Source organism: Lepus europaeus, chromosome 2 (genome assembly GCF_033115175.1).
Source record: "Lepus europaeus isolate LE1 chromosome 2, mLepTim1.pri, whole genome shotgun sequence".
Lineage (NCBI taxonomy): Eukaryota > Metazoa > Chordata > Mammalia > Lagomorpha > Leporidae > Lepus > Lepus europaeus.
In genome coordinates, this window is record NC_084828.1 from 69,698,781 (window position 1) to 69,711,287 (window position 12,507).

Genomic DNA, 12,507 nt, shown 5'->3' on the forward strand with positions numbered 1-12,507 from the left:
GAGAGACAGAGAGAAAGGTCTTCATTTTTTCCATTGGTTCACTCCCCAAATGGCTGCTATGGCTGGCGTGCCACACTGATCCAAAGCCAGGAGCCAGGTGCTTCCTCCTGGTCTCCCATGCAGGTGCAGGGCCCAAGCACTTGGGCCACCCTCCACTGCACTCCTGGGCCACAGCAGAAAGCTTGCCTGGAAGAGGAGCAACCGGGACAGAATCCGGCGCCCCGACCGGGACTAGAACCCTGGGTGCCGGCGCCGCAGGCGGAGGATTAACCTAGGGAGCCGAAGTGCTGGCCTGATTTCTTCCACTATTCACAAAGGCAAGTTTAAATGGGATCATCTCTAAACACTCTTCTAGATCTAAAATACTAGTATTGCTTTTTATAATGAGTTTAGAGGTGAAGTTTTGGTCATAATTATGATTTATTTGCGAGTGACTGGTTGATCAGGAATACAGACCTACTGGAAATCTGTCATGGCACTATTTTCAGCACCCAAGTCACAGGTTTGAAGTGGCACATGCAATGATCAGAAAAGACAGAACTGACAATGCAAAAATGCAAAGTTTATTTTCTTAAATAAAATACTATATTCATATCTATACAAATAATTATTACAACCATTAAAATGTTACATTTAACAATAAAAATTTCAAAACTTTAAACAAGAGCATGGTTTGGAATATTCACACCCTAATACAATGTATTTGTAAAAAGATGTCAAAATAAACAGGACTTATTCTTATTTACAGCGGAGGACAATCCTGATCATATTATACATATCTGCTCTGGATTCCATTACAAAACAAATTAATTTCCATTAGAATTATAAACCAGGTGATTTACAGTAATAGGACACGGCGCACAGCAGACATTGCTGGCATAGTAATAGATACAAATATTACACTATTGAAAGCACTAAAGTTGGTTTTCTCCTGGTCACTGCCCTACAGTAAGCTTCTCACCCAGTGTATCCATAAATAATTTGTGAAGGTAATTATGTTCTCAGATTTTTCAACCGCTTTTACCAAAATGAAAATATATATCTATATCTATACATCTAGCCTGCTGAAAGTGGAAGCAAATCTTTTCTTCACAGTAATACAACTGCAGCATCTTTAGCAACACTGTCTGGTCCCTCTCTTCTTGGGAGATCAACAGTCCAACTCCCCTTAAAGGTTACCACTGTAGTCAAGTCCAGTGCCTCAGTGACCTCATACGTGAGAAATGATTTTAAGACTTCTGGGGTGGGACGACAGAGATATTTCAAAAAAGTGGAGAAGATATTTAGATGGATCAAGTTTTAAGCCTCTATGACTTAGTATGGGTATGCACACACACAACTAAGCCAAAAAATTAAAGATCTATTTAAAAAACTTGTGTTAAGTTATGAATGAAGGGTTACCCTCTGGGTCTCACGAAGTGTTCTAGTGGTAGATTATACAGTCATCCACAATGTCACTTGTTTCGATATTATACCCAATATTTTCAAGCCAAGCTGGCTCATATTTACCGAGCATCTGATCACATACACATGCCACAAACATTCCATTGATAAGTTTCTGCAAATCTAGATATAATGATGTTGAATGATCACCACATACAAGCTCTGAGTTGAAAAGGTTTGCCACTACCTAGCTAAGTTTTTTCTTATGAGATGAGCTACAAAGATGGCTCAGAGAATGATAAGGCAACAGTGGGAAAACATCAGCTGTTCTTGTCTTCTAGGAAGTGTCTGACTATTCAACACGAACCCTCCAGCTGGCCCTTTCCTGTGACAGAGGGGTGGGTGAGCGATATGTCCCAGTAGCCAGTCTAAGGACCAGAGGCACAATTTCAGGTAAAGTGCAGTACCAGGGCGGAGGCATGTGGACAGAACTACAAGCTGTGTGTCCAACACGGAAACGCTTCTTCCCAGCATAGATGAGACTGCCTCAACCTAAACAATCTAAACTTAGTGTCCATCGCACTCTAGTAGAAATAATCTTTCTGATTTCACTCTAGTAGAAACCTCACAAAAAGAGTAGAATGCCTAGAGAATGTAGCTAAGTGAAAATTCTGGGGAAGGAGAAATGGTAACATTTAGTCAGAGAGGCATCTCAAGACGAAACTAACTCCTGCCTTTAATTTGCATATAGGTATCATAAAATCATCACAGAGAGATTAACTTCAAACTAGTTCCTCTGGTTGGCTACTCCCATTGCCTTCTAGGTATTCACAGCCATAAGCACATTACTTCCAAGCACAGACACAATTTATATAGATAACAGAATTGTAACAGTGACTTCCAGATGCCTAAGAACATGAACACATTTTATTTTTGTACATTTGCCCTTTCTTCATTCTGCTAATGGAAGGAAAAGTTCATCAAATCAAAGAACAGAACTATATGGCACTCTGTGATAAACATTTAAAATGAATTCTGAACTAATATTGTTTCAAAAATTGTTGTCCCTTACAAGAATAGGAAGCATAGAAGTTGCCAAAGCCAGGAACTGGAATCCGAGATTTGGGAATAGGACTCACTACCACACCGTGATCTAAGAGCTGGTAGGTCCATCGTATGCTTCAAGGCAAAGGAGTAATGACTCTGCTAAGAAAACGATCAGGGGCCCTGCCACCCTCTTGACACGAAGCAGCTGGAAGAAGCGCGAGCCTAGGTACCCGTGGATCAAAAGAAGGACAGAGCTAAGCAGACGCATATTACTGAGTCTTTATCTTTTCTCAAAATTTTAACGTTATTCCCTTAAAGTGTTTCACCGCATTATTTGGAGTATATGTTGTTTTCCCCTCTTCATGAATTTAAAGCAAGAGCAAGGCCATGCTTAACTGTGTGTTTTCAGAGGGTTGGTTTTTAAAAGCCCACCTTCAACCCTGGTATGTGACTGGAAATCACTGCAACACTCCCTTCATTCCCTCCCCACAGTTCTGATACATTACATTTTATAAAGCATGATCACTGTGGAAGTCTTGTGCCTTACTTAGAAAAAAGTGCCTTCTCTGGTACCCCAAAAGTTCCCACAAAAACAAATTTCCTGAAGTGGTACAGAACAACATATAAGTCATCCCAAAGCAACATGTATCTTCCCCCAAAAGAAATAACATCAAATTGGATTCCTTTCATTTACGACTGATGCGTCTGACAGTCATTGACGAAGTTATGCATGAAGAGAAACATATAATTTTCACCTCACTGTAACTAATGGTTAAACGTTGACAGGAATCAACCACTTTCTGTAACTGAATGGTCAACGATGCTAAAAGAGAGGAAGAGAAATGATTCTCACTTACGCCTCAGACATGACTGTGTATATTTCCCAAAGTTATGAAATTATTTGTGGAAAAAGTGCTTCCTACAGTCGTATTTTGGCAAGCCAAGAATAACATTAAATTCACTATACCCAAAATTAACTGCATTTTCTTTCATTCCTTTACACTGGATACTGTACAACAAATTTCCTCCTTCAAATCAGAGCTCTACCCACTGAATACTTAGTACTGCTGTGAAGTCTCATTTAGTCATGCTTTAAAATCAAGTGAGAGCACTGTGGTGGCAACACTTTCAGAACTGAGCCTGTTTTTGAAACGATCATAAGCATATGTCTGCAAGAGAACACGGGAGCTAAGTCTAAGTAGGTACCCAGTTCTTTGTAGACAGTCACATCTTTCTTCAGATGGTCAAATAAGCCTTACTGAGATTCATTGGATACCGAAGTGTTACATTCTTGAAACCAAAGTTCTCAGAAATGCAAAGGCAAGTGAACAGGAAAATACAATCAGCACAACACAAAGGGCGGGAAGTAGCAGGTGCTGAGGTCTCTGCATTGCGATGCTGAAATCGAGCGTCTCCTAAGCTATTATCTTAGTTCCAATTATATCTAGCTGTCCCCAGTTTTTTGGACCTCAACTGCCATTGCGTGTGTGTGTGCGTGCGTGCGTGTGTGTATGAGAGAAAAGAACACGGGAGAATGAACAGCTAAATGTACAGAAAACTGCCCTTCCTTCCTGAAATTGGCAGATTGGATCTTTCAAGTACAAAGGAAACCTTCAATGTTAAAGCTTAAAATTCAGTCTCTAAGAGAAGTAAAAAGCAAGTTATAAATCTTTTTTCCCCCCTTCAAAAAAGTTCTAAGCGCTGTGATTATCTGTGGTCTTAAGTAACTTGTGTGTGAAGCTCTCCCATTCTTCTCCAAGACCCTGTCAAAGGGAGAACATCCAGGCTTTCCTGGGGGATGGGAGCTCCCGCCCCCGCAGGCCGCTGTAGTTGGCAGCAGCAACAGGGCCATTGGGTAGGGACGGTTGCAGAGGCACAGGTGACCCTTTTGCTGAGTCTGCAGAAGAGGTATTCACTGGAGTTTGCTGCTCTGACCAGGCCTGAGGCCGCAGTGTTTTTAGGGTGAAAAAACAGTAACAAAAACACTGGTCCTTGGGTTCACTTCTTTAACAGAGCAGACACACAATTTATACGCATCTCTCCCACCCTCTCCCATTTTTGGCAGAATAGAACAAAAAAGTAGTGGGTTTAAGAAAATGGGTATATACAGTTGCTTTCTTAGCTTAAGTTTTCAAAATTCAATACATGTGTTTTTAAACTTATGACCTTCAGTGGGCTCTTAAACACCCAAACCTACATCAAGTTTTCTATTCTTTCACAGGTCTCAATTTTCCATTTTCAGAAGGTAGGTTTAGTTTTTTAAAAAATTATTTTTAAATTGACAGATAAATCTGTCTATTTCTCATGTACAACATGATGTTCTGAAGTATATGTACATTGTGGAATGGTAAGGACCAGTTTATACTTTAAAATCTGTCTGTGTACACACTCTCACACACAGAGACATAAAGATATATCCTGAAGCACCTATTCATACCTATCATCAAGAAAAATAGTGAACAAATTCATCTCATTATAGTTCTGTTATGAAGGATAATCATACAATATACAATGCTGTATTTAAAATATAAGTATCAGTAAATGAAAATACTGACAGAGCTTAAAACTCTGTTCAGAAATATTTTAAAAGTAAGGCTCAAATAAAAGTGTAGCTTCCAAACACATCATTTACTGATTGGTCCTAATATTTAAATAAAAAGAATTTATTTCAAGGTGCAATAAATTAAATGGAGATAAAATACTAAATCAAAACTCAGTTGATGAAACATCAATGGTTAAAAACTCCATGCAAGATAACTGCTGTTATCCTTGTGGCCTGGTACAAAATGGAAAACATTAATTTTCTTTACTTTTTAGCTTTCTGTTTCTAAGGCTAATTGTCTATGGAAGACCTTTGCTTCAAAGGATCTTGGCACATTAAAGGATAGTGTGGCTCCCTAATGTGAGGAACAGGACATGAAATTCAGATAATTTATTAATTGTTATAAGTAAGGAAGAATAATCTGCCTAAACCCAACTTCAGGAATGAAGGTTAATTAAACAATTGATTTAGGTGCTAACTGCTTGCACTGAACTACGGATATTCAATTCTAAGTCAATCCATAACATACCATGGGTAAGAAACTGTTTAGTTGATATTAGCCAGCACTTGATGTTTTATCAAGCTGTGATATTTCTGGGTAGCAACTGAACTATCTAAATGCTCAGCAATCAAGTTTAAAAATTTAGGCTCCTTACTACAATCCAAGACATGCCAAAATGATTTCCCTTAACTTCCAGTTGATTAGTATTTATGGAGCAGAGGATTACAGATCAACCTTTGAAATGTAAATCTGCTTGGACAATAAAAAAGCACACCATGCAATTAAAAACAAAAGATAGTTTCTGACAACTCAGTATTTGCACCATCTCTGACATGGCTTCTCTGCATTCGAAAGAGAACTGAAAATTGATTATACAAAGACACAAACACACAATGCCTCTCTTCATGTACATGTCTGTGTGCAGCACACACAAATGCATCTGTAATCTCACCCATTACCTTTATGTCTAGTTTAACAGCATTTAAACAGCTGAGCTGCAATCATGACCTAAAATATGGCTTATGTTGTGGGCAGGTCTGTTTGAGGACTGCTTGGAGGAGTCAGAGGCAGAGGAGTTCGCAATTGTGAGCAAAGGTGACATTGCTGAGCCATCAGGAAGAGCTGTAGCTATTTCTGGAAACAAGGATGTCATATTAAAGTTTGACAAATGAGAGTTGGTCATGTGCATTGGTGGCATATCGGGGAGAAGAGGAAAACTTGGCTGAGCAAAACCAACAGGTCTAGGAGGAGACAGAATTGATCCAAATCGGTTATTTAAACTTCCGCCGTTCACCTTCTCTGTGCTGGGATTTGAGAACATTTGATTGGAGAAGTAGGGGATTGAGATATCATTGGACAGTGTAGGATGAGCAGGAGAGTATGGGGGATAGAAGGAGGGGAGAGTATTTTGGGGATCTACTGGGATTAGGGCTGGAGTTCGAGTGGCACTAGGCTGAGAAACCTGTGGAATGAATGAAGTATTAGCATTTATTGGTGGATTCATGCCACCCTCAGGAATAAAAGGAAAACCAAAATTTTGTGATAGCGTATGCTGGTCAGGACCTGAATTATCATTAGGTACTTGTGGGCTATCAGGCATGAAACGAACAATACTTCCTCTCTTCTCTGCAGCAGGCTGTTGACGTCCAAGAATCATACTTCCACTTGTAGAGAGAGGAAGATGGGGAAGACTTGGGTCAAAGACATTACTATGTCTTTGGTTTCCAGAACGATTCCTTTCAGGTTGACGAATTTTGGAACCACTGCTATCTTGCAGGGGGTGCCTTGATCTCTGGGCAACTGAAGAATTAGCTTGACGTACAGGAGCCCCTTGGTCAGCATTTCCATGAGAAACAGATGGATGTGGTAAAGCTGGCCTTGCAACCCCATGCATGTTGGTTGTGACCGGAGGGTTCATGTGGCCCTTAGTCCCATGACTGTCAGTAATCCTCATGGGGTTGGACTTCTGCACAGAAACATTGGGACTTGTGTTTCGACCCTGAATATCTCCTGAGGAAGAAGAACTTGAAAAAGGAATATTCAAGGCGCTGTTGCGGGTGTTAATTGCACCTAAAGACATGTCACAACTTTCTCTATTCTGACTCTCACTCTCTCTTCTGATATGGACGCTTTCATGAGCTGGAGGACAATTGTATTCAATTGCAGAAGATGGACCACACTGTGCGTTCCTCGGATGCTCTGAGAGTGACCGTTGGTTCCCAATGACCTGATCACCGAGGTGAGGGGCAAGTAAGCTCTGCATGAAACTTTGGTGACACGTATTTTCACCATCCCTTGGCGGGATGGCATTTCCTGATGGGATGCTCTGGACTGGTGGATAAGGTAATCTCTTTTGCCGGTCGATTGGTGGGGGACCAGTGTTTTGACTAATTCGAAAAGCCTGGGACTGCATACTCCGCAATGATGATACAGGAGGGTTACCTATTTCATTATTTCTCGAAGACTGCACTTCAAAATTACTCTGTGGCGGTTGGCTGGCTCCACTTGGCTTAAATGTCTGACAGTCTGAAAGGCGGATCTCTGAGGCAACAGTGTGGTCCACACGAGCCTGCATGTTATGAATAGCCAAACTCTTATTTCTGGGAACATCCAGATAGTTTCTCATTTCAAGCTGATCTGAAACCCTGGAACCCGGAATGGATATACCCATTCTCTGCTCTGAATTAGAGGAGGTCTTTCCGATGAGAGCCTCAGCAGAGTAACTTGAAACTCTGTTTCTTTCTGGCCTATGCGGAGTACAAGGCATGTCTGAAGGTCTACTCACAATGCTAGGTTGGGACACCATTTGCTGCTCTAAGGCTCTTGATGTCAAAAGCCTCTGCATTGGATTATGCCCAGATACATGTTCAGAAGAAACTGCTGACCCTTGCTGCCTGCTTCCCACATCCTGCTGCTGGTGCATGATGTCTTGATTGAGATGGTTCTGGGGGTGGTTATGGTGGGGCCGGCTGGCTGACGGGTTCTCACAGTTCTTCTCTGGCTGGGAACTTCCGAAGTGCTGCTGCATCTGTTGCTGCAGCTGCTGATGGTGGGGATGGGGCTGCCCACTCTTGGGTCGGGACTGGTCCGTCCCATGATGCTTTGGTTGTAAGGAGAGCTGAGAGGCCTGGGGCTGAATGAGATTCCTCTTTTTCTGCATCTGGACCTCCTGTTGTAGAGTCCTCTGTTGGTGGACATTATGGGGCTGGGAGTGGACAGCATTCTCGGCGTGAGGCACATGGTGCTGCAGCTGATACAAGTGATGCCTCTCTCTGAGCTGCCCTGCTTGCTGCTGCTGCTGCTGCTGCTTGATGTAGAGGTGGTTACTGTGGAGGTGAGACACCGCCTGCGTGGGCACGTGCTGCTGTAGGGCCTGCAGATGCTGACTTGCCTGGGTTTGCTGCTGCTCAGCCACCGAAGTCTGCGAACCACACTGGACTTCAGCTTGCCTCAACACAGGGGCCACAAAGTTGCTACTAGGTGGAAATAATCGCGTGAGGCCGTCTCCGTGGGCTGGCGTGCTGGCAGGCACGACTGAGTTGGAAGAGTTGGGAGGCATCTGACTGACCATCATTTGAGTTTGATCGGAAATGCTGTCTGGAGTTCGGCTCATCAGGGACATATTTTCAAGCCTCAGTGGGGCTGGCTGACAATGCTTTTGACGTTTGGCCGAAGACAGTAAAAGGTCCTCTTGGACGGCCCGCTTAGCAGAGTCTTTACGGCCTTCATGACTTGACTTTAAGAGCGGCTCCTGGATCTGTGAATTCGGTATAGTACTAGTCATGGTATTTAGCTGTTGTTCCTGGGAATATTCTGTCATCAGAGACGGCCCAGGAGGCTGGCTGCCATAGGAGCTGGATGGAACGGTCAGACCGACCGTTGCAGGAACAGTCGTTGGCTCTGAAGTCTGAGCTAAACCGGCACAGCTGACCAGAGGACGGCTGATGCTGCCCTGATGGATAAGGTTATTCACGCTTAAACTAGTGATGCTTGGTGGCTGAGAAGTTGAAACCTGCAAAGAAGCATTCGACGTTTTAATTCCTAGTGAACAGCTTGATTTTTCCACGGCTGCTTCAATTGAATCCTGAGAATGAAATTCATTCGGTGCTCCTTCTGCTTGTCCCGTGCCATTCTCCTTAGGAAGCTGTGACTTAAGAGGCTGGTCTCCTTCTAATGGTGATGCTTCAGAAGGCTTGGAAGCAACTTCCCTCCTATCAGCCTGGACGCCAACTCTTCCCTTCTCAAGGTTCTCCTGGTCAAAAATAGCTCTTGCTGCAAGAGCTACTATGTCAGTTTGCTCCGCAAAGGTACAGCTGTCACATGTATGCGTTGTTGCGTGGCTGGTCACATCCTCTCTAGTTGTTTCAGGAAGCATGGATGCAACTGAGAAACTGCGGCTGCTGCCAGAGCTGGTTGACATAGGGGAGTCAGCCTGCCGACCGCTGAGCAAGGAGCCACTGATAGCCTCCTGATCCGGGAGGCAGGAATGGTGCTGGGGGGCATCTCTTTCATCATTATTCATCAGCAGTAGTTCCTGTTTGGGATGTAAATCCACACTTGAGTCGGCTATTTTAGAATTTTCGGAAGAAAAGTCAGGATTATCCATCTGCATCGAAAGAGGTGATTTCTGAGGGTCCTTTTCTTTAGCAAGATCCGAAAGCAATGTAGTTAAACCTTGTCCCTTTAAGACACCTGTGCTTTGCGCTGTATTTGATGAATCTGGCTCAACCCTGCAAGGTTCAGCAATGATTTCTACCTCAGAAACACAGTCAGCAGTTGTAGTGCTTGTGGTAGATGACAAATCAGAAACCTGAGAAGCCAAAACGTGGGCATCGTTTGGAGATGGAATGAACACACTGGCTGAAGTGCAGGATGGGGCAGCATCTGACAGAGCTGAACTAGTTGCTGTTTTATCCTGAGACGTCTCTTGTTGCAGACTGGGGGTAGAATCTTTGGGTTTTGTGGGAGCCACGGTAAAATGTTCACTTGTGACAGATTCCTGGGAGGGTGAAGGAGATTCTTCCGCTGACTTATATTTGGATACGGACTCAGGTATCACTGACTGAGAATTCAGAACATCCGAAGACTGTGACACAGGAACACTTACAGTATCTGACTGGGACACAGCGACAGATGGTAATACACTGGGGAGGTTCTCCAGCAGTCCATCGTTACAGGACGGCTCCGCTGAGCCTTCAGCCCTGGGGCAGTCTAATTTGCCAGCATCTCGGCCTGCATTCAGGGGGCATGCTGGCTTGCTGGCTGCTAAGGGTTTCTTGGCACCTGGCTTCTTATTCAACCTTTTTGACTTCACAGTAGGTGGCAAACAAGTGACAGTGTTTGCTGGGGGAGCAGTCACTAGATTATAAGTACTGGGTAGTGTGGCTGAATTGTCTGTGGTTACGGGAGGTGCTACAGCTGTTGTTAATGGAACACAGTTAGCTGGGGTGGTCTGACTTTTTGCAGCAGTTTGAGAATTGGCAGGCTGGCTAATAGACAACTGTACACAGCTTTGCCCAGCCATCTGCGATATACTTTGATTGAGGCTGGCCAAAGCACCAAATGTATTCAGGGCAACATTGGTATTTGGGTCTTCGCTGGTGGTGGGTTGAATAATTTGCATAGGGGTTTGATTTGTAGTTCCTGATGAAGTCATCACAGGCTGCAAAGCAAAGAGCTGTCCGTTTAAAGAGATGGTTTGAGGCTGTTGTTGGTTTGACATGGTGACAGAAAAAGTTTGTGTTGAATTAGATGTGGATAAAGATGAAGGTCTTGGTAATATATGGACGAGATGTTTTCCTCCAAAAGTTTGTGGAGCTGAAACATTCTGCACTGCATGATTCGACCCTATTATAGCATTAGTTCCATTGATAGGGAGTCGAACAGAACCAGGAGGTGGAGCAGAGAGAAGCGGCAAAGGATTCTGATTAGCTGCCTGTATGATCACTATCTGCTGACCGACTGTTTGGCTGGGAACCTCTGCCCTCACCACCGCTGGGCATGGGGCAGAGCTGGGTGGCTGAAGAATGATAACGTTTTGATTAGCTGGAGCTGCACTAATGGCCGACCCAACTGGCTGTGCCATCTGGATCACCTGCATTGCTGAATTCAGTGGAAGGATACTTTTTGGAGGCTGAGATTTAACTTGTGGCTGGGCAATTAGTGGCTGCATAGGTAAAGATGGACAAGAAGGCAAGGTTACAACTACTTGCTCAACTGGCTGCCCATCTGCTGGAAAGGAATTATTTAGGCTGACGGCTGGAGCTATGTGTCTACTGTGGCTGCTTGTGGTGGGACTAGTACCAGACTCATTTAATACTGGAGTCACAGTGGAAGATGATGTCTGGCTTAAAGGCTGAATAGTGTTTCCTGCCAATTGCAAAGTAGTCCATGTTGTCTGTGTGTTTCCAGCTGAAGAAATTCGGGTAAGGCTGTTAATGTTTTTCAAATCTGAAGTGCTAACACTTGAAGAAGGCAAAGAACAAGTCCAACCACTGTCCAGAGAATTAGTAGAAAGAGCGCTTACAGGAGTGGTAGTCCTCCCTACTCCAGGGGCAGATGGTGCCACCGCAGTGGTTGTACTTGTCGAATCTGTACTCTTGCTGATGCTCACTGGAGAAGAATCACCTGTGGATCTGGGAGGCTGGGAACAGATGGTAGTGGTAACTGATACAACTAAGGTGTTCTGAAGGTCACCTCTGAGGTCCTGTATGCTCAGACAGGACTTGTTTCCCTGGCACACTTTACTGGCAGTTGCTGAGGAGCTGGGAGGGATGCTTGTAGCACAAGAGGTTGTCGTCTTTAATAATTTGGGGCTCTCTTGCCCATTCTTATTGTCAGAAGAGTTTCGATCATTTAGACGTGTGTTCAAAGAGCGATGTTGGTGGGGTTCAGGCCCAACTGGAACAGCGATCAGTGAGCCATTAGTGACACCCAGCACACTTGATTCGCTTTCAGAGGTGGAAAGCTCGAGAATATTTTGAGCAGAAATGGTAGCAGGAAGACAAAGAGGAACAGGCTGGTTGGAAGCCAATGCAGAAACGGTGGTCTGATGCCATGGCTTGTTTTCCGAAGGGTAAACTCCAGAAATAGACACAGGAGTCACAAGATTGCAAGTCCTCTGCACTGGCACCACGTTGGCAGTTTGTTTCTGTAAATTATGACCAACATTAAAGGTTATCCCCTGAACAGCTGTTCCCTGGCTGTTTCCACCAGGCTGACTCCCATTAGAATAAACAATGATATTTTTTTGAACTTGGTCACTCGGAATAACAACAGAGACCTTTGAGTTCTTAAGATTTCCTTTCCAGTGGATTGTGGGATCATCGTATAAGCAGATGTCATTTGCTTTCAGTAATTCAATATATCGGCCATTTTCTTTTTGGATTTCTTCCAGTTGCTTCCGTAGCTTTTTAATTTCTTCAGCTATAACATTAAAAATAAAAATTAAAAAATATACAAGTGAATGTCAGTTTTTAGAACTTAAGAAGAAATGATGTATTAAACTACTGCATTCTCATGTCAGCATTCTAAA

General features: G+C 43.5%; 1 protein-coding gene across 2 annotated transcripts in view; it reads right to left on the reverse strand.

Annotated features, from left to right (window-relative positions):
• Positions 1-541: 541 nt before the first annotated feature.
• USF3 (upstream transcription factor family member 3) overlaps positions 542-12,507 on the reverse strand; it is a 70,623-nt gene continuing 58,657 nt past the window's right edge. For both annotated transcript variants that reach the window (XM_062208230.1, XM_062208237.1), the window contains one exon: positions 542-12,398. In XM_062208230.1, coding sequence (XP_062064214.1) covers positions 5,956-12,398 — 6,443 coding nt within the window. In that variant the 3' untranslated portion in view covers positions 542-5,955. The remainder of the gene's footprint in view (positions 12,399-12,507) is intronic.